We start from the raw sequence: 24,262 nt of genomic DNA, 5'->3' as shown, positions 1-24,262 counted from the left end.
CCTCAAAATAAGTCTGCAGGCGGGAGTTCGGGGGCTCCGAGCTCAGCAAAAGTCGCCCCACCATTTCATCTTCATTTCTCTTGTTCCTCGGGCGAAAATTCTTCCGTTACAAGGAGGAAATTACTTGACTTGGGCGCCGTGGCATGGAGCTCAAGGGAAGCACGACCGCATGGTGTGCTGCCTAGCCACGCCCCCGACTTTGGGGTGCTTTTCATCAAGGAGAAGGGAGTTATTCTCCTGGACTACGAGCAGGAGCAGAACTTTATAGTATTTTGTTGTAGTGACAGGGGTAGCAATGCAGCCTTTTTGACTGGGACTGTGCCTTTTGATTTGGACTAACAGACTTCCTGAAGAGCACCCAAGTTCCTTTAGTTTAGGCAGGGAAACCCCATTAGAGTTAAGGACACATAGGCTTGTTTTTCTGTTAAAATAAAATATAGCAACCATCATGGGTCTCGTCATTCCTTGTAACCACAGATATTAACCCCTGGACCCCAATGCTATAGCTATGACATGTACTAGAATGCTTTTGTGCCCGAGACAAGTCTAGTCTGCCCACTTGTGTTGTGGACATGGCATGCAATGTTCAGGATTCCTGTTGCAGGATGAGACGCCTACTGGCAAAGTGACAGACATCATGCATGGCTATATAAGCCATGCGTCAGGTAGATTTTCTCATCATGATAAGAAATGGCCTTTTCTGGCAAACATTTTCCTTGGCCACAAAGGAGAAATGTGAATTTCTCTGCCAGAAAGACTAAATCGTCTTTACAGTGCCAACACAGTGTCTGTATGAAATCATCGAAGAAGAAAATAGGCTCCTGCACCCAAAAAACGTTTTCTCTGGAAATACTTGATTTTGCTCTGTGATCTATGTAATCAAGTCAGAACATTTTGACTATTTGATTTCTGAAATAGACCATACATTGAGCATGCTAGCTGGGGTTTAAAAAACCATAACATGAATGCATACTTACTATGGCTGTTGGTAAACCAGCATCCACCTTTTCCTAAAAGATAAAGAGAAACTTAAGTCAGAGTTACCTTTAGTGATACAAGTAAAGCAGCGTTTTTGTTGGTGGATTCCACAAACAATTCTTTGGCATCTGGTTTCTCATTGCCTCTTCTTGGTGGTCATAGCTGCATTTGCTTTTGCTTAAAATGACAGACAGCATATCATTTTACAAGAAGAGCGCAGAAATCATAATTTTAAGAATCACCCTCCAGGTGAAATGCTACAAAATAATGAAGTAAATTGAATCCTTATTTAGATTAAATTAATCCCTTGCAGATATTAGGCAATCTTTGTCTTCTCAAATTCTATAAGTGGACATCTTCTGAAAGCAGCTAATATTTTAACATGCAGGTCCCTGACCTAGGACCACAAGTATATATGAATAAAGAACTATTAAGGTAGGACACTAGTTTGAATTCTATATTGAAGCAATGTGTCTACATGTTAACCTAGGTGGTTTAGAGGAACTGGATGATCATCAACCCACTGTTATATTACAGAAACATTGAGGGTATAAGATTGAAAGAGTCAAACCTTTTGCTATTAGCAAGTGAAGACATGAGAAGCCTGGTAAATATAAATGTACAATTCTGATGTAAATTAATATGCAAAATATTAAGATTACCACTGTGCTGCAGTATATAAATCTTTGAACATGGTTTTCTGTATATATTTTTTTCTATTTAGAAATAGTCCCTGAAGATGGTCACTAATGACCGAAATGCAATGTACAGAATTTGCAACAGGCACTTCTCTTAATCCTTTTTTCATGGAATAAATATTACTTTGCAAGAAACTTTAAAAACAACTTGATGAATTATTATTTTCGTACACCAAGAAGGATTAACATAACAGAAACCCTAGAGAAAAAATAGTTGATTTCCACACAGGTCCTTCTAGCTGTCTGAGACATCACATTCAGGCAAACACTTGGCGAAATGTATGTATCACTCCATTGTGTTAATGTTAAAGGACATTTGTACCGCGCACTATCACCACTGGAGTGGTCCCTTGGCACTCTGGCGGCTCTGAAAGAGGAGGGGAGGTTGCGTTAGTGGGAGGAAGCAGGAAAAGTGCATGAGAGCAGTGATGTACTGTTGGCGGCCACATTTGCTTGTGCAAATGGGGTATCATCTAGCGACAGGACCAAATAACTAAAATAAAACAAGAATAACTAAGAACTCATAGGAACAGGCTGTGCTCACTCACCCCAATTTAAAAGATTGACGAATGAGAAAAGACACAAACTGGAAAGTTCACAGCAATACTATTATTTTATACTTGTAACAGAAACATGCGTTTCCTCCCTTCTGTGCTATTTTTCATCAGTCTCAACACTAGCAACTCCTTAAAATCAAGTCAGACAATGCAAGAATATTTACTTGGGAAGGGGCTTAAAATCCTAGCTCCTCCTTCTGGGTTGCTGGGTTGAAGCTCTGTTAATATCCTGGGCAGTTTCCCAGCTGGATTATTTTCAAGGTCTGTGTCACACCAACATGCTGCTTTAAACAAACAGTCAATAGAAGAACTTCATAATATTTTAAAACCTCTCATCTCCAAATCGTTTAGGAGTGCTGCTTAAAATTAAGTGATTGCATCTGGCCTTAACAATGACAAATGCTACCCGTAGATAAAAGGTGTTTGTAGATTCTAGTAGTTTGCATTAAAGTTCAGAGGAGTTCTTTTTAAAAATGTAAAACATTTTATTGTGGTTTTATAACAGATAAGAGCATAACATTAAACCCCTCTCAGCCCACCCCCCATCCCCATCCAAGGTCGAACTCCATGTCCAGTAAGCCCTGCTTCCTTTGTACAGTTCTATCGTAGGTCAGGTTCCACTCAATCCAGTTCCTGTGTCTCAAGGATTGTCTTTGCTCGGTCATATAGTCCCATCCTGCGTTGGCATAATTGCTTGTCCCCTTTCCTCCTCTCTTACCCACTCTCCTAATCCCCTCAATCTTCTTCCCAACTCTAGTCCTGTTTTCCCCTAACTTCTTCAGGGAGGTAGATCGTTCGGGGAGGATCGCAGATCGTTCCACATGATATTTCAAGCAAGCCTTTTACTTTCTTCCCCCTCTTTGCTCCCCAATGCCTGCACTATCCCCTGCTCTGCTTCCACCCACTGCACCAAGGTATGACCCCTGGGGCATTTCCATGTGATTGCTAACACAATCACAAGAACCAGCAGGAGCGCAGCCATTCTCTTTCTTTGGCTTCTCCGATTCCCTCCAGGCATAAGCCCAAGAAAACATACTTTAGGAGAGCAGTCCATCTGACATACCAACAATGCATTAACCTTCAACATTACCCCTTGCCAGTAATCTGCAATTACTGGGCATACCCATATGACGTGCCAAAAACCGGCCGCATGTTGACCACATCGCAGGCCTTAGTGTCAGTGCTCCAGTGCATCATATTTAGTTTTTGGGGCGTGAGATAGGTACCATGTAAGAAATTGAACTGGACGAGCTAGAACCTCACATTCCTGGAGACTTTTCTCACAGTCTTACATATTTTACACCACTCCGAGCCCTCAAAAATGATTCCAAGGTCCCGTTCCCACTTTTCCTTAATGTTAAGTTGCGGGAGGACTCTACTACTCTGCAATGCAAGGTACAATTTGGAGATGCCCCCCCTCTCATTGCCTGCATTAAGTATTGCCTGTAGAACAGGGGTGGTTGGGATTTCCTTAGGTATTCCCGCCCACTTAGCCGCCAACAACCCATGGGTATTTGGTGTTGTTCCGCCCATGTGCAGAAGGGTAGCAGAGTTCCCTGCGTGTCTTTCACCCCCCTCAAGCACATTTCGCATCTTCGATGTCCCTCATAATCTCAGCTACTTTATCGTCAAAGGCGTCTCCGGGCTGTATCCTATCCCAATCTTAAGTGGTCTGCATCCTTTTCAGGCCAGTCTAACTGTTTCGCTCAGACAAGACCCCTCCCCTCCCCTCTTGTCCTCCATAGCGCCTCTAACCCTGTGTAATATTTCTTGGGTTTTCCCATTGACCATCTATCTATGCCCTCTCCCTTGTCGTCCCATTTAGTAGCGTGCAGCGGTTGGGCTGTCAGAAAGTACAATTCATAGTCTGGAAGCAATAGCCCCCCTCCTCTTGCCTCCTATGTAATGTAGCCAGTGACACTCTGTGCCTCTTTCCGCCCCATAACAATTTTGCTATTCTTCTATCTAGCAATCGGAAGAAGGGTGCTCTGGCCATATATGGAATAGTTTCCCAAAAATATAGAAACCTGAGGAGTATGACCATTTTGCAAAGTGCGATTTTACCCATTAGGCAAAGGCAGCCGATTCCAGAATATTTTCCCATCTTCTATTGCCATAAGCGCCCTCCCCACATTATAATGGAATGTTTTCTCTACACTGTGGTGGGCTTGGACCCCTAGGTACTGAAAGGACTCCACCACCCAGCATTGTCCCACCTCCGGGAGAACCTGCACCCCTCTCCCCTTCAACGAGCCCAGTGGGCATATCAGAGATTTGCATTAGTTGATATGAAAACCTCCAGATGGTGTAGCACTTCCAGCATGTATGGGACATGTACCCCAGGATTTTGCACAGAAGTTCAGAGGAGTTTAGACCAGCCTGTTTGACCCCAAGATCAAGGCAGAGAGTCTTGCATAGTAGATATCCAAACAGATTTGCTGTCTGGCAGAATTATATCTATCCGCGAAAGATTAATCTGTTTCCCCGAGCCTTGTCTAGGGGTACAACCTCAACTTCCTAGTCTCTACATTTTCAATCCATCTTACTTATATGATTCTCATTCACGGTGGAGCAGAAGTCCGATCAGAACATTGATGGGTCTGGGAGAGGCGGCAGTTCTCCCAAAGACCCGGTGACCAACATCTGCCAGACTGCTGACAAGCAGCTCTTCACCCTAGTGGAATGGCCCAAATTCATCCTGCACTTCTCTGAGCTTCCCCAGCTGAACTATCAAGGTATCCTGTTGCGAGCTGGTGAGACTACCTGAAAGGACTGTTCTTTGCTGCTTTCGAGGATATTCTGCTCTGGTGTATAGCAAGTGAGCCCTCTGCCCTCTCCCGATCACTCATTCTCCTTCTCTGGCATTCCTCTTGTTTTAGTCTGTTTCCGACTTGTTCATTTTCTGGTAAGCTCCATCACAGGCCCTAAAGTGAGTACATTCACATGTATGTGTGTTGCTATATCAATAACCAATAAACTAAATCTCTTGCAACCTTGATTCTCAGACTCCTCATCCCTGGTTTCTCTGAGCTAAATTCTGTGGCAACCTGGACACCCTTGGGAGGTCTTAAATCCAGAGTTCCCATCACAGTCTGAACCTGTGATCCCGCAGCCCTTTTTGGTGGCACTGCCGGTGCTCCCCCAGCCCTCGTCGGCGGCTCCTTGAGTGTGGTCCAGCTTTTGTTTACCTCCCGCCTGGGCTTATGTCCCACCCCCAAACTCCCTTCGAGTGTGGCCCAAACTGTGGTTAAGCCCACACCCTTGGGCGTGGCCCAGCCTGTGCTTGCCTGCCTCCTTCAGGTGTCTCCAGTCTGGGCTTAAGCCCCACCCCTCTCCCATTGGGTGTGGCCCAGCCATTGCTTATCCCCGAACCCAAGGTGTGGTGCAGCCTCCGCTTCTCCCCTATCCCCTCTGGTGTGACGCAGCCTGTGCTTCTCCCCTGCCCCCTGTTGTGGCCCAGCCTGTGCTTCTCCCCCACCCCCTGGTGTGGTCATGCCTGCGCTTCAGCGCCACCCCCTGGTGTGGCCCAGCCTATGCTGCTCCCCACCCCCTCGGTGGCCTAGCCTATGCTGCTCTCCCACGCCCTGGTGTTGCCCAGCATGTGCTGCTCCCCCACACCCTGGTGTGAGCCAGCCTGTGCTACTCCGCCACACCATGGTGTGGCCCAGCTTGTGCTGCTCCCCCCGGACCCCATTGTGTGCCCAGCCTGTGCTGCTCCCCCACCCCCTGGTGTGGCCCAGCCTGTGCTGCTCCACCAACCTCTGGTGTGGCCCAGCCTGTGCTGCTCCACCAACCCCTGGTGTGGCCCAGCCTGTGCTGCTCCACCAACCCCTGGTGTGGCCCAGCATGTGCTGCTCCACCAACCCCTGCTGTGGCCCAGCATGTGCTACTCTGCCACACCATGATGTGGCAGAGTGGCCCAGCCTGTGCTGCTCCCCCTCACCCCCTTGTGTGGCCCAGCCTGTACTTATTCCCCCACCCCCCTAGTGTGGCCCCAGCCTGTGCTTATTCCCCTACCCCCTAGTGTGGCCCAGCCTGTGCTTATTCCCCCACCCCCTAGTGTGGCCCAGCCTGTGCTTATTCCCAAACCCCCTAGTGTGGCCCAGCCTGTGCTTATTCCCCAACCCCCTAGTGTGGCCCAGCGTGTGCTTCTCCCCCACGCCCTGGTGTGGCCCAGCGTGTGCTGCTCCCCCACGCCCTGGGTGGCCCAGCCTGTGCTGCTCTCTAAAACCCTGGTGTGGCCCAGCCTGTGCTGCTCTCCAAAACCCCGATGTGGCCCAGCCCGTGCTGCTCCCGCACTCTGTGGTGTGGCCCAGCCTGTGCTGCTCCCCCACCCTGTGGTGTGAGCCAGCATGTGCTGCTCCCCCACCCCCTGGTGTTGCACAGCCTGTGCTTATTCCCCCACCCCCTTGTGTGGCACAGCCAGTGCTTATTCCCCACCCCCTTTGTGCGCCCTGGTGTGGCCCATCCTGTGCTGCTCCCCCCTCCCCCTGGTGTGGTCCAGCCTGTGCTGCGGTGTGGGCCAGCCTGTGCTGCTCCCCCACCCTGTGGTGTGGCACAGCCTGTGCTGCTCCCCCACACCCTGGTGAGGCCCAGCCTCTGCTGCTCCCCCCAACCCCATGTGTAGCCCAGCCTGTGCTCATTTCGCCACCCTTCGGGTGTGGCCCAGCCTGTGCTTATTCCCCCACCCATTTAAGCGGCACAGCCTGTGCTTATTCCCCAACCCATTGTGTGGCCCAGCCAGTGCTGCTCCCCTACCCCTTGGTGTGGCCCAGCCTGTGCTGCCCCCCACACCCTGGTGTTGCCCAGCCTGTGCTGCTCCCCCGACCCGTACTGCTCCCCCACCCCCTGGTGTGGCCCAGCATGTGCTGCCCCCCACGCCCTGGTGTTGCCCAGCCTGTGCTGCTCCCCCACCCCGTGCGGCTCCCCTACCCCTTGGTGTGGCCCAGCCTGTGCTGCCCCGCCACACCCTGGTGTTGCCCAGCCTGTGCTGCGCCCCCACCCCGTGCTGCTCCCCCACCCCCTGGTGTGGCCCAGCATGTGCTACTCTGCCACACCATGGTGTGGCCCAGTGGCGCAGCTTGTGCTGCTCCGCCGTACCCCCACCCCCTTGTGTGGCCCAGCCTGTGCTGCTCCCCCACATCTTTGTGTGGCCCAGCCTGTGCTTATTCCCCCACCCCTAGTGTGGCCCAGTCTGTGCTTATTCCCCCATCCCCTAGTGTGGCCCAGCCTGTGCTTATTCCTCCACCCCCTAGTGTGGCCCAGTATGCACTTAAATGGCTTTTGGGAGGTAGGAATGGCGAAGACAGCGGGGGGGCAAACACATGACACCCTAGACGGTTCTTTCTTTGGGGACGGAAAACAATACCATTGGTCTTAGGCCATAGGTGGCAATATCTATTTATGTATTTGCCTATTGCACTCAAAGAATGCCACCCGCCAGGTCCTTCTAAATTATAGTATGTTAACCCCACCACAAGATCAACCTATCGTCTGCCCTAGTTCTTGTACAAAAAGCGTATAAAGGAGATATGTATGTAAAGGAAAATCAGTATTCAAATATAAAGAATTAATGTGGCTGAATCAGCTCTCATCCCCATGTTGGACAACACTTAGGGGGTCATTACGAGGTTGGAGGTAGCCATGGTGCTATTAGCGCCATGGCTACTGTTATAAGGCTAATTTCCCAAACCTAGTGAGTACCCCAGCAGCTTTGCTGGATTTTTGGGGTTTGTTTTTTTCTCCTGCTAAGAGTGGGACTCTTTTCCTCCCACTCTTGGGCATGATTTGAGGTATGTCTGACTCTTTGTGTGCTTATGGGCTATGGGGTCTTTTACTCCATAGGGTATCATCTATTTTTTGTGTGTGCTACAAAGCACCCTCAGTGCAGTAACACAGGGGTGTCATAGTGACCCCCAAACATAGACTCCATACCCTGGGACTGACTACTGTCTCACAGGGCATGTAAAGTCACCATTGACTTTACTAGTCCAAAATTGTGAACAGAACCAGTACAAACCATCATATTGTGGAAGTATTGGAAGGGGTTAATTCGATTGCCCCTGGTTCTGTTTCCAAGGGGGCACTGTCCAGTTCCCAATTGTCGAGTTTCTGGCTGGTGGCAGTGGTTACCACGCAAAATATTCCACCGGGATATTTCCTATGGAATTTTCCCATTGATTTTAAACGCACCACTTTTTGGTGCAATGTTAAAGATACCGCCGGTTTATTTATTTAATATTAAATGAACGGTTGGGTCTTTTTGCCAGAACTCTTTTCTAAAATGGTGCTTGTGTCCGTCTCTGTAACTCTAACCAAGGTCAAGTCCTTTGTTCCACTTTTTGGCGGGCTTCTCCACAGAAGCCCTCCAAATGGTGCCAATCTGTCTGGGTTCCACAAGATGTGTGGGGAGGGGAATTGGCACCCTGGACTGTGTTGCCTTAGCAACCCAAATCGCACTCTATTCTGATTGGCCCGGTGGTGAGCCGTCCGGCTCACGATTTAGCATGGGTGAGTGACAGCTAGGCTGTTGAATGGGAGTTTTTCTGCATAAAAGCAGGGCCTTTGGGACTGGAACTTCAGAAGTCGCCACAGGACCCAAGAATCCGAAGAGGGAAGAAGCTGAGCAATCTGCAACGACGACACCACCAGTGGAGACCTGCTGCAACAAACTCACCCCTTTCCCCAACGACAAGAGAAGATCTGCTGAACGAGTCTTCTTCCTTTGAGCTGGTGGGATCAACCAGTTCGCCCCTTTCGCCTTCCAAAGACGTCTCTTAGTCGAATCGCCCGTGCCAAGCACCCCGGCGGCCGGATAGCCAAGCTTCACCACTTTGACCTCGAATAAAAGGAACGCACCTTTTAACCGACGAACTCCGCGGCTGGTTTCATCCCTGTGCAGTGCATCGACTCCAAGTTTCCTCCTCGACGAGATCCTCTCTTCCCCTGGTCGAAACAACGAACTGCAACTACTGCCAGGAACAACTGCCACTGCTGGAGCTTCCTCTCCCTTTAAGGTACTGTGTTCTGCCTGGCCTCCCTTTCCACGGATTGCTAAAGGTGACCCTTAAATCCTTGGTTTTCCAACTGGGTTGGCCCCAGACCTTCTAACTTTACTTCTTGAATCACCCCGACCTCTTTTGAACATTCTGCAAAGACTTTTAGTTCATTTTAAACTGTGTGATCTTGGGCACATTTCGCTTTGCTCCATTTAAAGTGGGCCTGGCCTATGAACTTTGGCTCTACAGTGTATACTGCCTTTACTCCCTTGCTTTGAACTTCTAAAAGTGTTGGGAACTGTTTTATTTTTATGCCCTGCCTTTTTCTCTCCCTTTAACTTAACTATTGGAGTGCCATCTAGGTTACGCGCTCACATCTGTTTCAACAAATAGTGGTGTTTTAACTCTGACTTGTCTAATAGTTATCAAGGGAGGTGTTTATACTTTACCCGACTGTGTTTTAACTTGCTTTTGGTTTAGAGTGCTAGTGTATTGCCTAAAGTGTGTTTTAAATAAATAATTATATACTTTTGATACAAAGCTCTGGTCAGTGTTTGTTTACTCTACTGTGTTTTTAGCCCTATTGTGTATACTCTATATACTGCCCTACTCTTCTTGAGAGAAGTCTGACTGCTCAGCCACAGCTACCAGGTTAATCTGGGTGGTACAGACTGCTACCAATTGGGTTTCCTGCTTACTCCTGTAGTCTTAATCTTCTTGCAGTGGTCCCCAAGGGAACTGCACAGGATTCTGCCTAACAGCTACCCCTTACCGCATACCGGGTCCGGGTTCCCTGAATGAGGAATTACCGGCCATTCCAACCTTGGAGGACCCGGTATTTCCCCATTCAGGGAACCCATCCCCATTCGAGCCCCCATAGGGCTCAATGGGAATGGGGACCATGCTAACAACAGGCCCGTTAATAACGGGGCCGTTGTTAGCATGCTTGTCCTTTAGCAGCTCCCACTAAGGGCGCCTGGTAAAACCAGCCGCCCTTAGCGGGACCCGCTAAAGGACCTCATAATGCGGCAGTAAGGGGTTAACGGCACAGACACCTTTACTGGCGCCGTTAACTCCTTACCGCCAACCTTGTAATGACCCCCTTAGTAAGGTGGTCCCCGTAGGCAGGATGACACACACTTGTTCAGGGTTTCAACACAAAACAGTTCAACAACGTGGGTTGAGGCCCGACTGGCCTTCCACATTAAAGTCTCTTTCCAGACTTCCAAATAACATTTCAACAAAAAGGTACACGTAGGGCCCCCTCTGTAGGGTTTAGACCTTTCACAACCAAGTTCATGTGGGTCCCCCTCAGTCGGTCTCAGACCTTTCACAACAAAGTTCAACAATACTTGCAAGGGGGCTCCCTTCCCCAAACCTATTACATTTCGGGTCTGCCTCAATCAGGATCAGACCGTTTTCGGATGTCGAAGACTTGCAAATGCACGTGGCTTTATTTATAGACCTCCGCAGGACCATTTTGACTCAAAGTTCAATGTCCAGCTTTTTACTCTCCCCTTCTCTCTGGGTTAATTTTGCTCACTTCGCTTTTACAGTTCATTCACTTAAATCGCTAAAAACAAACAATGCACGTTTCACTGAGACTTTCGAGTGGGCTACTTCCTTTCGCCAGACCACTCTGTTACTCAGTATCGCTGATTTCGTAGTTGTCCTTATTTGAAAGTTTATTCACTGGTCTGCCTCTCTTCGAGTCTCATCCACATGCGTGCAGCCTTCACTTGCGATATAATGTTGCCACTTCAAACACACACAGGTCTCTCAGGTTGCTTGCCAACTCACTGGCTGTGTGCGTTCGTTTCTTTGTTTTAAGATTTCCAATTCACAAGTCAAGGTTAGTACACAGGCTTGGCCTCGCCTCCCCAACTCTGCCGTTCACCTGGCAGGGTCACTGGCGTTCTTGAAACACAATACAGCCTTCTGATTTGGGATCTGGCCTTCTCCACGTGTCTTTCGCAGCTTGTTGGAGGCAACAACCTCCTGTAGGGAACTCCTGGGGTTTTCGACCCCCTGCTCTCGTCCCTTGGTCTGTTGCTCTGCTCCAGTAGGTTTGCCTTAGCCGCAGAAGTTCTGCTGGTACTCGTGTTCCACGTTGCTCAGAGTGTGTTTCTATGTTCCGCCTTTTATCCGTGTATGGAGAGCTAATTGGTATCTGGTGATTGTATTTAGAGTCAAGTTCCTGACTTTGCCTGACCCGATTAGCGGGACATGTCCAGTACAATGTATAAGAGTTAATCTTGTTACTCTCAGTCAGTCACCCTCTTCCTCGGCCCAGTGTTTGTGTAAAAAGGGAGAGGTGGGAGCTAGAGGGGTGGGGGGCCATGTTGGGACCTATGAGAATCCTAAAAATAGGATGTGTTAGGTGAACAAAAAAGGGGGCAATACCGCATCTCACCATCGGCTGCCTCAGCCCCCGCTCCCCGAAGACCCCTCACCCAGGTGATCCTCCCGCACTGTTCCACCCCCAGGAACTGGATCCAAAAATGATGGTGTGTCCAGGCCACCTGGATGACAAGTCCCAGAGGACTAGTGGGTAAGACACCCATGGGTATCTCACACTAGTGAGGCTTACAATAAGCTCAGTGGAGTGTGTGGACAGAACCAGGCACGCAAGCCAAATGGTCCTTCATGGGACTACATATGGGAGCTCTGCAAGAGTGATGGTGGCAGATCAATAAAGTAAATACTCAGGGAACCCCACCGTATAATGGGGCATTGCTGTACTTAGTTACCTGCATGGTGTAAAAGTAGACTAAGGCCTATGTAGTCCTGGAATCAGCCATTTGATCGCCTAGCCCATACATCCCACTTAAGATTCCCCCTATTTATGAGAACAACCAACTGTTTCAGACATGCATGGCCTTCAACATGTTTCAGCCATGTTGGGCCTCCACAGTGAGGTGAAGCTGAGCCTCTCCAAGGCACATGAGTAAGGAGTCCACGTCTAAATTAGCTTTAGTTACTTGGGGTGAAACCCCAGGTTTTACAAGAGTCCCTCTAGAGAGAACGAGCATTTATAAATATACCCTGTTCTATGGAATTTCTTCCACTCAGGAGGTACACACCGACACAATAAATAAAAACAGATGACATGCATTACTTACCGTAATAGCATTTCTAATGATTGTATCTGCTTAGATTCACATGCTGTGCACATACTCCGACATCTAGTGGTAACCGCAAAGTATTGCATCTTGTATTTCGAGGATCGAAAGGGGACGTTGACATCGGCGTGACTAACACTATCCCGAACATGACGTGTAGTCTACCCAAAATCCCTCACGCGTCGAGGTTCCTCAGATTGTATCCTTATGACTATCGTGAGAGTACAGAAAAGAGAGAAGAGTAGTAAGATGTCTATGTTCCTTCCATCCGAGCGGGAAGGAAGGGTGGGCGCAGGTGAATCTAAGCAGACACAATCATTAGAAGAACAAGTTGCTTACCAACTGGTAACGTTCTTTCGACTGAATGTTCCTCTAACGTATTCCACATCTTTGACATGTAATGTCCACCGCTGTGCTGCTTCGGAAATCTTTTCGGCAGGGAGTGTCCTGCGTCCGTTTGATGTCCCTCAAAGGCCTCCATCAAGGGTGACATCACCGGATGTTATAAATAGGATGCACGGCGCCCGTAGCCTCAGTTTATGCTTTTTCCTCCATCACGTGGAACCTGCTCATACACCACGACTGCTTGACTGCACATAGCCTTGGAGGAACATCCAGTCGAAAGAACATTACCAGTTGGTAAGTAACTTGTTCTTCGAATGGATTGTGTCCTCCAACGTATTCCACATCTTTGACAGGCTCCCTAAGCAGTATCAGTGAATGGAGGATGGAATTGAATTTAGAATACCCAATCATATGGCAGAATAAAGCACCGCTTTACCAAAGGCCATATCCAGACCAGGGAGTAATGCTTGACAAAGGTGTGGATGGAAGACCACGTTGCTGCGTCTCAAATATTCTTAATAGGAACTCCCTGCTGCAGGGCGGTTGATGTAGCCACGCCCCTAGTGGAGTGAGCTCTCAACCCCTCCGAAGGGTCCTTGCCCACCAATCTCTAACATTCAGAAATGGTGAGGATAATCCACCGGGACAAGGTCTGTTTAGTAACAGCCTGGCCCAATCGCTGTCCAGCGTATCCCACAAAAATCTGGTTGTCCACTCCGACCCTTGACATCCTAGAGATGTAAAAGCTCAAAGCTCTTCTAGGCTCCAATCTATGAAGTTTCTCCTCTTCCTTACCAGGATGAAGGGGAGGATAGAAAGCCGGAAGTACCACTTTCTGGCTCAGATGAAACTCAGACACTACCTTAGGTAGGAAGGACAGAGCCAGAGCTGCATCGCCTCTGTGCACAGTGGGAGTGACCCTGCCCCCCCCCTTTTTTTAAGGTAATGCATGGCCACTGTGTTGTCCGTCATGGTCAGGACACTCTTCCCCCCGCACAGATGACAGAAAAGCCTTCAGGGCCAGCCTGATGACCCTCATCTCCAAAAGGTTTATGTGGAGTTTGGACTCCGACGGGGAACAACGACCGCTGGCGGTCAGACCGTTGGCATGAGCTCCCCAACCTGTGAGGGAAGCGTCTGTCACCACTGTCACCTCTGGCCACAGTTGCCAAAAGGGCTCCCTCTTCATCAGATTCTCTTCTCTGGCCCACCACAGAAGATCCAGAGAGACCGAGAGTGGAAACTGAATGGGATCCGACATCTTTCCTGAAAATTGTGACCACTGCATCTTGAGAACCCATTAAAGGGATCTCATCCTCAGTCTGGCCTCTGGCACCAGAAAAATGCAGGATGCCATGAGAGCGAGCAACCTTAAGAATTCGAAAGCCGGCAGACTCTGGTACAAATTTGTTGACCATCTGTACAATGTGATGAGCTCTCACCTTGGGAGGCGAGCACTTCCCCCCAAGGACGTGTCCAACACAGCCCTGATGTACTGGAGCTGCTGGGAAGGTGTCATATGCGACTTTTTGAAGTTTAGGGAGAAGCCCAGCTTGTGAAGGGTGTGGCAGGTGAGGCTGAGATGATCTAAGGCTTGTTCGGGGGAACGCGCTCGGATCAGCCAGTCGTCCAGGTAGGGGTACATGTAAACCCCCCCCCCTTTCCTGACATACGCTGCCACCACCACCATTAGCTTGGTGAAGACCCTCAGGGCGGAGGTCAATCCGAATGGCAGGACCCGAAACTGAAAGTGCAATTTGCCAGCTGCAAACCTCAGGTATTTTCTGTGCTTCGGATGAATCGGCACATGAAAATAAGCATCCTGTAGGTCCAGAGACACCAACCAATCCTGAAGTCGAAGGGCCTGAAGGACCTGAGAAAAAGTGACCATCTTGAACTTGTCCTTCCTGAGGAATTTGTTCAACCAACGCAAGTCCACGATGGGTTTCAGTCCCCAGTCTTTCTTTGGAATCAAAAAATATGGGGAATACCATCCCTTGTTCTTCTCCACCAGAGGCAGTGGTTCTATAGCGCCTTTCTCCAGCAGGGTCAAGATTTCCTGCACAAGGAGCAGATCTGGAAGCTTCAAAGAGAGATTCCCCGGTGGATTGTCGCAAGGCAGCTTTAGGAAGGGGAGGCAGTAGCCGTGGGCTATTGTGTCCAGAACCCACACATTCGAAATAATAGCTCGCCATTCTTCGAGATGCTGAGACAGTCTGCCCCCAACCAGCGAACAATGGAACATGGCCTCATAGCTGTTTAAGAGCGGCTGTGGCAGCGCCTAAAGGCAAAGACACAGCTGCCTGAGCGACTTTGGCACCTCTATTTCCCGGTCCAACACGGGTACCTTTTCGGCAGCTCCTTTGATTAGCAACTCCTCTCGTTCTACCAAAAGAGGAGTAGTAACTAAAGGAACCCCCACCCCCTCCACTGTTGTCCCCTAGAAGACAGGCCTGAACATCCGGAGCAAAACACGACTTCCGCAACCACGCATGCCTGCGTATCACAGTGCTCGCAGCCATGGACTGGCTAGCACTATCAGCCGTGTCCAACCCAGACTGAAGGGATTCACACATGGCATCTTTGCCATCCTGCACAAAAGCAAGGAATCCATCCCTTTCTTCCCCCTCGAGGATACGCTCAGCCGCTAGAGACACAATTCCACAGAGTGTGTGAAAACCTTGCCAAGGCACAAGTGGAGTTGGCTGACTTCAGTGCTATACTCCCAGCAGAAAATACCTTGCGTGCCCAACCAACCGAAGCGCTTGTCGTCACTATCCTGAGGAATGGTAGGTACGCCGCCTGCCTCGAGGTGGCCGTAGCCACCTGAACCACAAAACTCTCGGGAGTGGTGTGAGTGGAAAGGTAGCTGGGGTCACTACTGGATGGGCAGTATTTCTTAGTTAACGACTTGTTGACCACCGGAAGAGCCTCCGGGTTCTGCCAAGTAGCTGCAACCCTTTTTTGCAATGCCAAATGAAAAGGCAACACTAGGTCAGTGGACGGACCCTTATCCAAAATATCAGTCAGGTCATCCTGATCAAATACGACTGGAACACCCGAGATACTCTGTAACTCGAGACATCAACCCCCTATAGGAGGATTCAGCATGAGCCCCCGGCTCTGGCCTACCAAACTCCACCTCAGGAGATGTGTCAAGGCCACTGGCATCATGTAATGACTGATGCAACTCCTCCAACTGACTGTCTTCAGAAAAGATCATGTCAGGAGCCTCCTGGGTTTTAACAGGCTCACGCTCCATATCGGACCTCTCCTCATCTTCATAAATATCATCCAGAGAATGAAAGAACTCCTTCCTAGGGACAGGAGTGGACCTGGAGTCCAGAGCAGGCCTCACAGTCTTGGATAAAGCCTTTCTCTGAGGATCGACATTAACCGGAGCCTCCACCGGCAATTTCCGGCCAAATTGCCCCAAAGGAGTTGAGGGCGCTGATGGCTTCGGCATCGACGCCGAACGATCCGAGGGCTGGATCGAAGATAAAGATCCGTCAGCCGCACTCGACGGACACGGCGCAGACGGTGTTGATGCCGACCTCGAGCCCTTTCCAGATTTCTGCTGTTTCGCTGGGGACAAAGACCGAGACCTGGATCTGGCACGTCTCTGGCGAGCCACTGGAGCCTTGTTCGAACGGGACCATGACGGTTCCCGATGTTAATCGCGCCGAGTGCCTGGGCCCGAAGGCGCGCAAGCATTGGACCGAGACAGTTACCTGCCAGCTTCTTCCGAAGGCGCAGACGGAACTGTGCCCTGGGATTGAAAAATCGCCAGCATTTGCTCCCTGAATGCCTCCCACTCGTCAGGAGTCGAGGATTTAGTGGGACAAGCCACTTTCCTCGCTGAGCCATCAGCCGACGAGGACGGGGAAGGCGACCGGTGACGCCGCTTCCAGGAGTGCCGAAACGAGGAAGACGAGTGGTGGGACCCACTCCGGGATCGAGATCCCCGGGACTCCTTCCGACGAGGAGAGTCCCCCCTCGAATCGTCGGTGGAAATACCCATAGCTTTTCGGGATTTCTGAGGTTTAGAAACCCGAGCTACCAGTAACTTCTCCTTATGCTCCTGCAAGGACTTGCAGTCAACGACTGGCACTTCGAACAGTCGTCAGAATCATGAATTTCTGGCCAGACACCACAAGCAGATGCGGTGCGGGTCGGGTCCGTAATCGACATTTTGGACTTACAGTCCCAGCATGTCTTAAACCCAGAGCGCAGAGTCGGAGGGGTAGAAGATGAAGACCTTTTCTTCAAAGAAGATCACACGAGGCGTGCCGAGTTCTCGAAGCAAACACGTTTGCGGGAAAAACACAACTGAGGCTACGGGCGCGTATGTACTATTTATAACATTCGGTGAGTTCACCCTCGACGGAGGCCTTTGAGGGACATCGACCCGACGCCACCGACGCAGGACGCCCTCTGCCGAAAGAATTTCCGAAGCAGCACAGCTGTGGACATTACAGGCCAAAGATGTAGAATACGTTGAAGGACACAATCTGTTCGAAATGCTGTTACGGTAAGTAATGCATATCTTCCGATGCTTGTGAATCTGCTTAGAATCACATGCTGTGCATAGACTAGCGAGCAGTACCCAGAGTTGGAGGAGGGATGTGAGAAGGAACAGTAGTGAAAAGATGTCTTAGTACTGCTTGTCCCACCATAGAATCAGACCTAGAATGAGTGTCTATGCAATAGTGTTTTGTAAAGGTGTGTACAGAACTCCAGGTTGCCACCTTGCAATTGGAATCGAGGGGGAACATTTGCAATGAATGCTATGGAAGCCCCAATGCCTCGAGTAGTGTGTGCTGTAGGCTTGAAGGGCAGTTCTCTCTTGGCAAGAGAAAAACAGAGTGATGCCATTGACAATCCACCTTGAGATGGCTGATTGAGAAAGGGTACCCCCTCTCTACCAGCCACCACTGAAACCGAAAACTGGTTTGTTTTTCTTTGTCGTTTTGTTTTTTCCAGATAGTACATGACTGCCCTGTGCACATCCAGTGTGTGTAGGCTTCTTTCCGCCACGTTAGTGGGGTTCTGGAAGAATGTGGGTAGTTCTATTGACTGGTTCACATGGAACTTAGAAACAAATTTGGGCGTAAACCGTGGGCGAGTGCTCAGAACCACCTCATCTCTGAATTGTGACAAAGGGGTCTAGAATTGATATATGATATGATATATGATATGGCATTTATAACGTGCCTATATACAAGTGTTTCAAGGCGCGATGAGGCGGGGGGGGATAAGGGGAGACAGACAATGATCCTACTAGGCCAGGTGTCATTCAGATCGCGCAAGTGCAAGGGTAGAGGGCAGGGGAAAAGTGCAAGGGGGAAAGGGAGAGGGGAAGTGCAGTACAGGGTTAGTAAAATAACAAGATAAATAATAAGGGCCGGCTGGTGGCAAGTGCAAGGTAAGTGCAGACAAGTGCTGGGGAGAGGGGCTGTAGGGTTACAGAGACAGTCCCACAGTGCAGGGGTTGCCAGGGAGGCAGTGCAGGGGAGAGTGGCTGGGCCAAGGACCGAGTTCGGTGAGTGGCCCAATTGCAGATTCAGTGCAGTTTCAGTAATTTTAGCAGGGGAGAAGGGGAGAGAAAGCGGAGGCAAAGAGGAAGGTTTTGAGGTGCTTCCGGAACCGGAGATGGTTCTCCTCAAGTTTCAGGGAGGCAGGAAGGCTGTTCCAGAGGGAGGCCCCTGCTGCGGAGAGAGATCTACCCCCAACTCGTTTCTTGGAGAAGCGGCAGATGCTGAGGGAGTTGGAGGCGGATGAGCGAAGAGCTTGAGAAGGAAGATATTTAGGAAGAGAGAGTTGAAGGTATTTTTGCCCAAGGCCCCAGAAGGCCTTGTGGACAGTGCAGAGGGTTTTGAACTTAATCCTCGCAGCCACTGGGAGCCAGTGTAGCGATTTCAGTCCTGGAGGGATACGGTCCCTGGGTTTGAGGCCAAGGACAAGTCTCGCAGTCCTGTTCTGGATGAGTTGCAAAGGGTGGAGAGTAGAGGAAGGCAGATTTAGATAGAGGCTGTTACAGTAGTCCAGGTTCGAGAGAACCAGGGCTCTAGAGACAGTGAGCTTCTGGGGGAAGGAGAGGAAAGGAAGGATACCTCTGAGGAGGTGTAGCTGGTAATGTGACTTCCTAGAGACGTCAGATATGTGAGGAGAGAAAGAGTGTGGAGTCGAAGATGACCCCAAGGTTTTTTGCCTTGCAGGTAGGAACAGGAAGAGGGCCAAAAGAGGCCAGCCGCAGAGCTGCAGGGAAGGAGGGAGTGGGTGTGCCGATGAGTAGAATCTCAGTCTTACTGGCATTAAGGCAGAGGTCATTGGCGGCCCACCATTCCTGGATAGCAGAAAGACAGTCAGAGATGAGGGAAGGAGAAGAGGAGGCCGAGGGTAGCCTGAAAATGAGCTGAGTATCATCCGCATAGTACTGAAAGTTGGGGCAGAGAGCAGCGATGCAGTGGGCAAGAAGTGCAAGGTACTGGTTGAACAGCCAGGGAGAGAGGTTAGATCCCTGGGGGACACCGCAGGTAGAGAAAAAGAGGTCAGAGAGGAAGGACCCCAGTTGGACCTGGGAGGGTCGATTGGAGAGGAAAGAGGTCAGCCACGCCAGAGCCTGACCAGTGATACCCAGGTTATCACAGAGACGGTTGAGCAGGATGGTATGGTTGATAGTATCAAAGGCAGAAGAGAGATCAAGCAAAATGAGAACACATGGCGAGTCAAGGTTTGAGAGCAGGTCCTCACGGATGTTTAGCAGAGCACTTTCAGTGCTTCTGGCAGCTCTGAAGCCAGACTGATGGTCGTGAAGACTACCAACAGATTCAGCATGGAGATTAAGCTGGGAGATGGTCAGCTTCTCCAGGAGCTTGCCCAGGAAGGAAGTGATAGAGATTGGGCGATAGTTAGCCGGGCAGGAGGGGTCGGAAGAGGGTTTCTTAAGAAGGGGGTGCACAAGGGAGTGCTTGAGGGGGGGTGGGAAGACTCCAGAGGCGAAGGAGTGATTGCAGAGGTCAGCCAGGGCAGGAGCCAAGGAGTCGATGTGGTCCTTGATAGTTTTGGAGGAGCATGGGTGGACCTGTTTTGACAAGACTTTCAAAGATCGGACTTGTCTGGAAACCTCGTCAGCAGAAAAAGGGGAAAGGCAGAGAAGGAGGGAGATGGGGTGGCTGCAGAAGGGCCAGGGGAAGAGCAGGGAATAGAGGGGGGAGGTGATAGGAGGAGAGTGAGGACAGGATGTCCTGAGTTTTTGAAATGAAGTGAGAGGCCAGTGTCGTGCAGAGGGCCTGGGAGGGGACAGGAGCGGTAGAGTCTGCAGCAGGGTTGGCCAGCTCCTTGCAGATTTTAAAGAGTTCGGCTGAATTGTTAGATGCCGCAGAGACGCAGACTTGGATACGGGCTCTCTTCTTGGTGAGAACGGAGAGCCGGTATTGCCTTTGGAGCAGGCGGCAGGCCAGTTTGTCAGAGGATGCACATGAAGCACGCCATTTCCTCTCTGCCACCCTACAATTGCGTTTAAGGGTGACGAGATCCGAGTCATACCAGGAGTTACATTTGGCTTTGGGCTTCAGGCGGATTCTCATGACAGGGGCAAGGATATCAAGAGTATCAGATATAGCAGAGTCAAGAGTGGAAGGGCTGTGTCAGGTGGGTGTCAGCGAACTGACAAGCGCTTCATGGTCCGGATGACCGAGAAGGAGGGTGGCAGTGATGAGGGTGGCTTTGCTGTGGGGTAGGGAAGGAGAGGTGGGAGGATAGGAGAAAGTGATCACTCCAGGAGAGAGGAGTGGGGAGAGGGGAAGGTCAGAAAGAGATCAGAGCATTAAGAGTGTGTCTGCAGTATGAGTCGGCCCAGACGGGAGAATTGAGAAAAGAGAGAGTCGCAGAGGTCGCGAAAGAGTCCGAGGGGGGACAGGAGGCATCCAGGTGGATGTTGAAAATCTCCAAGAAAGAGGAGTTGAGTGGTTGAGGACAGGAGTGAGGAGGAGAGGTCCGCCCACTCGGAGAGGAAGGAGGAAATTTGACCAGGTGGCCGATAGATAGTAGCCACAGTAAGGGAATGGCCTAAGAGAGAGAGAGAGAGAGAGAGAGAGAGAGAGAGAGAGAGAGAGAGAGAGAGAGAGAGAGAGAGAGAGAGAGAGAGAGAGAGAGAGAGAGAGAGAGAGAGAGAGAGAGAGAGAGAGAGAGAGAGAGAGAGAGAGAGAGAGAGAGAGAGAGAGAGAGAGAGAGAGAGAGAGAGAGAGAGAGAGAGAGAGAGAGAGAGAGAGAGAGAGAGAGAGAGAGAGAGAGAGAGAGAGAGAGAGAGAGAGAGAGAGAGAGAGGAGACAGACAGACAGACAGACAGACAGACAGAGCATTCAAAAAAGGAGTAAGTCTGCGAGGAGTGAAAGTGGCAGGAATCCACTCAGGGAAGGTAAGGGCCACACCCCCCCAGCACGGTTGGGCCTGGGCGCGGAGAGTATCTTGTAGCCATCAGGTAGGAGTGTGTCAAAGCTGGTGACAGAGCTGGCCGTGAACCATGTCTCAGTGAGACAGAGGATGTCAAGGTCCAGTTCCTCAAGAAGGCGACAGATGTCAGAGGAATGTTTGACGGCAGAGCGAGAGTTAAGAGTCGCAATGTGGAGAAGGTTGCCAAAAATTGAAAGGGGCCTGTAGTTCACACTCTCCTTATAGAAGTGACTGCTACTAGGAAGGCCGTCTTGTAAGTGAGTGCCTTGAGGACTTGCCTTGTGCATATGTTCAAAGGGAGACCCCATTAGTCTGATTAATGCCACATTTAGATCCCATCCGGGAGCCCTGTTAGAGATAGGGGGATTAATTATTTTAACCCGTTCCATGAAAGCTTTAATTACTGGGATCTTCCACCACAACACCTTTTGCTGGGACGTGGCATAGGCTGAAAGTGCAGCTAAGTGGACCTTCAGGGAATTAAAAACTAGACCATAGTCTAGTAGGTGAGTTAGGTATAGAATATGACTAGGGGACCACTCAATAGGATTGATGCTCTTGGAATTGCACCAGAGGATGAAGCGTTTCATTTTATTGGAGTAGCAATGTCTGGTGTTGGGCTTTCTTGCTGCTTCTCCAAGTAGGTCCATGCATCTCTGAGGAAGTTGGAGGTGCCCGAACTCTATGACCTCAGGAGCCAGGCCGCTAAATTGAGAGTTTGCGGGCATGGATGAAGTGTTTCCCCCCTTGTCCTGAGATAGCATGTTGTATGGGCAAGGCAGTTTCATCGGAGGAGAGACAGACATCTCCATCAGAGGGGAGAACAAGGGTTGGCAGGCCCACATCGGGGCCGTAAATATCAGCCACTGGTTCCTAGTGCATCTTGTGCACAATCCTGTTGAGTAGTGGAGTCAGGGGAAAAGCATAAACAAATTTCCCTGACCATGTTATCCAGAGACAGTTCCCCTTGGATCGGTTTTGAGGGCACCTAGAGGCGTAATCTGGGCATTGTGAGTTCTCCAGAGTTGCAAACAAGTCGATCTCTGGGAAGCCCCATTCTGCGAAATGTTGGAGACTATGTCTTTGTGTAGTCGCCATTCGTACTCTAAGGGCATCTGGAAGTCTTTGCTGAGCTGAGCAAGTCTGTTCTCCTGGAATGTGTTAAGACAATAGAAACATCTTGTGTTTGGGAGCCCATATCCAAATGTTCTGCGACAGTTTGGACAGCGAGTGCCCCCTTGTTTGTTCAGGTAGTAACATGGCTGTGATACTGTCTGTCAGGATCAGTACTGTCTTTCCCTGTAACTGTGTTTGAAAGGCCTTCAGTGCTTTGAACACTGCTAACAGCTCCAACAGGTTTATGTGGTTGGATGCTACTGCTGGGGACCAAACACTGTGCGCCATCTCTGTTGAAGGAGGTGAGCCCCCACCCCGTGAGAGATGCGTCTGTCGTGAGAGTGGCTTCCACTGCGGGGGTGGTGAAGGTTTTCCCCTTCAAGATGTTTTCCCTTGACCACCACTGCAGAGAGAGAGAAAGAGGGCTGCCGAGACAACCACTAGATCGTCCCATTGTCCGCTGGCCTGACACCACTGGCTGTTCAGCCACTCTTGCATGGGGCTTATAGGCAAACGTGCGTGAGGAACCAAATAAATGCAGGATGCCATCATTCCTAACAGTCGCATGGCCTTGCGTACCGTCACCTCTCGACTGGCTACATACTCAGGGATCTGAAGAGCATGTTTTGCACCCTCTCGTTGGAGGGGAAGACGAGGCCGTCTTCTGTTCAAATTAGGGCCCCCAGAAACTGCTTGACCTGGCTGTCTCATTTATGGAGAATCCCAGACTGAATAAGAGGTCTATTGTCTTTTGAGTGTTCAACAGGCATGTTTCGTAGGAATCCCCGGTTATGAGCCAGTCGTCGCGGTAAGGATAAACTGGAATGGATTGCCTGCGCAGGTGGGCTGCTGCAACTGCTAGCACCTTTGTAAACACCCTTGGGGCTGCAGCAATGACGAAGGGAAGGACCTTGAACTGATAGTGTTTGTCCTCGATTATCATGCACCTTAGATATTTCCTGTGTGCCAGCAACATTGAAATATGAAAGTATGCATCTTTCATGTCCAATGTTGCCATGTAATCCCCGTGTCAGTAGAGGAATTACCTCTTGCAGCGTTACCATACAAAACTTTTGAGGTTTGACAAATTTGTTCGCTGGGCGCAAGTCTAGCACAGGGCGCATGGCGAGATCCTTTTTGGGTAAAAGGAAGTACACTGAATCGAGGTGGTCAGCTGAAAGAGAATAGGACAGCCCACGAAAGGAGTGGCAAGAACTTCCCCCTCTTTGTTGAAAGGGTCTTTGAGTGATTTGATTCAAAGTCTTCTTTCTTTTTTGGCTGTTTCCAGCACCTCATCAACAGTCTTGCCGAACAGGTTGGCGTTTTACACCGGTTTGTTAATTAATGACGCCTGTGTCTCTGGTTTGAACCTCAGGTTCTTTAACCAGGCGTGACATTTTAAAAGGGTACCCTGAGAGAAAGTCCTTCCCGCTGTCTGCGCACCGTCTAAAGTGTTCTTGCAAATGTTATGGTTCACTTGCTTACCCTCAGATAAAATTATAAGCAGGCGAGTACGCAATGGTTCGGGGACCTCCTGTAGGCCCTCCGGCAGCAGGTTCTATTGGACATCAGAATAGCTGGCCAACAGTGTGGTGTTTGCTATGCGGGTGGAATATGCTGCAGCAGTAGTGATTCTCTTTCCCAGAGCATAGCAATTTTTACATTCTTTGTCTGGCGGTGTCTCGCCTGTGGACAAGGGGACTCCTGCCCTCTTCCTTGTCGTGACCACATGAGAATCCGGGGTGGGATGCCCCCTAATATAAAGGGGATCAGTAGGGGAAGGGCGAAAATGGTTTTCCACCTATGGGTTGAGGCGTTAATTACAAAGGGGCGATGTGCCTCTTAATGGAATGAAGTAAAAAGGATAGCCACGCTAGCAGGAGGCTTCTCCTTTAAAATGTCCTCCACAAAATCTGAATCTGGCACTGCTTCTTGCGTGGCTATTAGGAAGTGTACTGCTGCTTTTTTCAGAATGGCGTTAAACGCCAACTGGT

The 24,262-nt window shown here is 50.0% G+C and overlaps 1 protein-coding gene across 3 annotated transcripts in view; it reads right to left on the bottom strand.

Annotated features, from left to right (window-relative positions):
- The window catches only part of VPS8 (VPS8 subunit of CORVET complex), a 2,529,257-nt gene that overhangs the window by 2,309,429 nt on the left and 195,566 nt on the right, over nt 1-24,262 (bottom strand). For all 3 annotated transcript variants that reach the window (XM_069615741.1, XM_069615740.1, XM_069615739.1), the window contains exon 5: nt 978-1,010. In XM_069615741.1, coding sequence (XP_069471842.1) covers nt 978-1,010 — 33 coding nt within the window. The remainder of the gene's footprint in view (nt 1-977; nt 1,011-24,262) is intronic.

This window comes from Ambystoma mexicanum, chromosome 9 (assembly GCF_040938575.1).
Source record: "Ambystoma mexicanum isolate Mex_15411 chromosome 9, UKY_AmexF1_1, whole genome shotgun sequence".
NCBI classification, from domain to species: domain Eukaryota; kingdom Metazoa; phylum Chordata; class Amphibia; order Caudata; family Ambystomatidae; genus Ambystoma; species Ambystoma mexicanum.
This window is presented reverse-complemented; position numbering and strand designations above follow the sequence as displayed.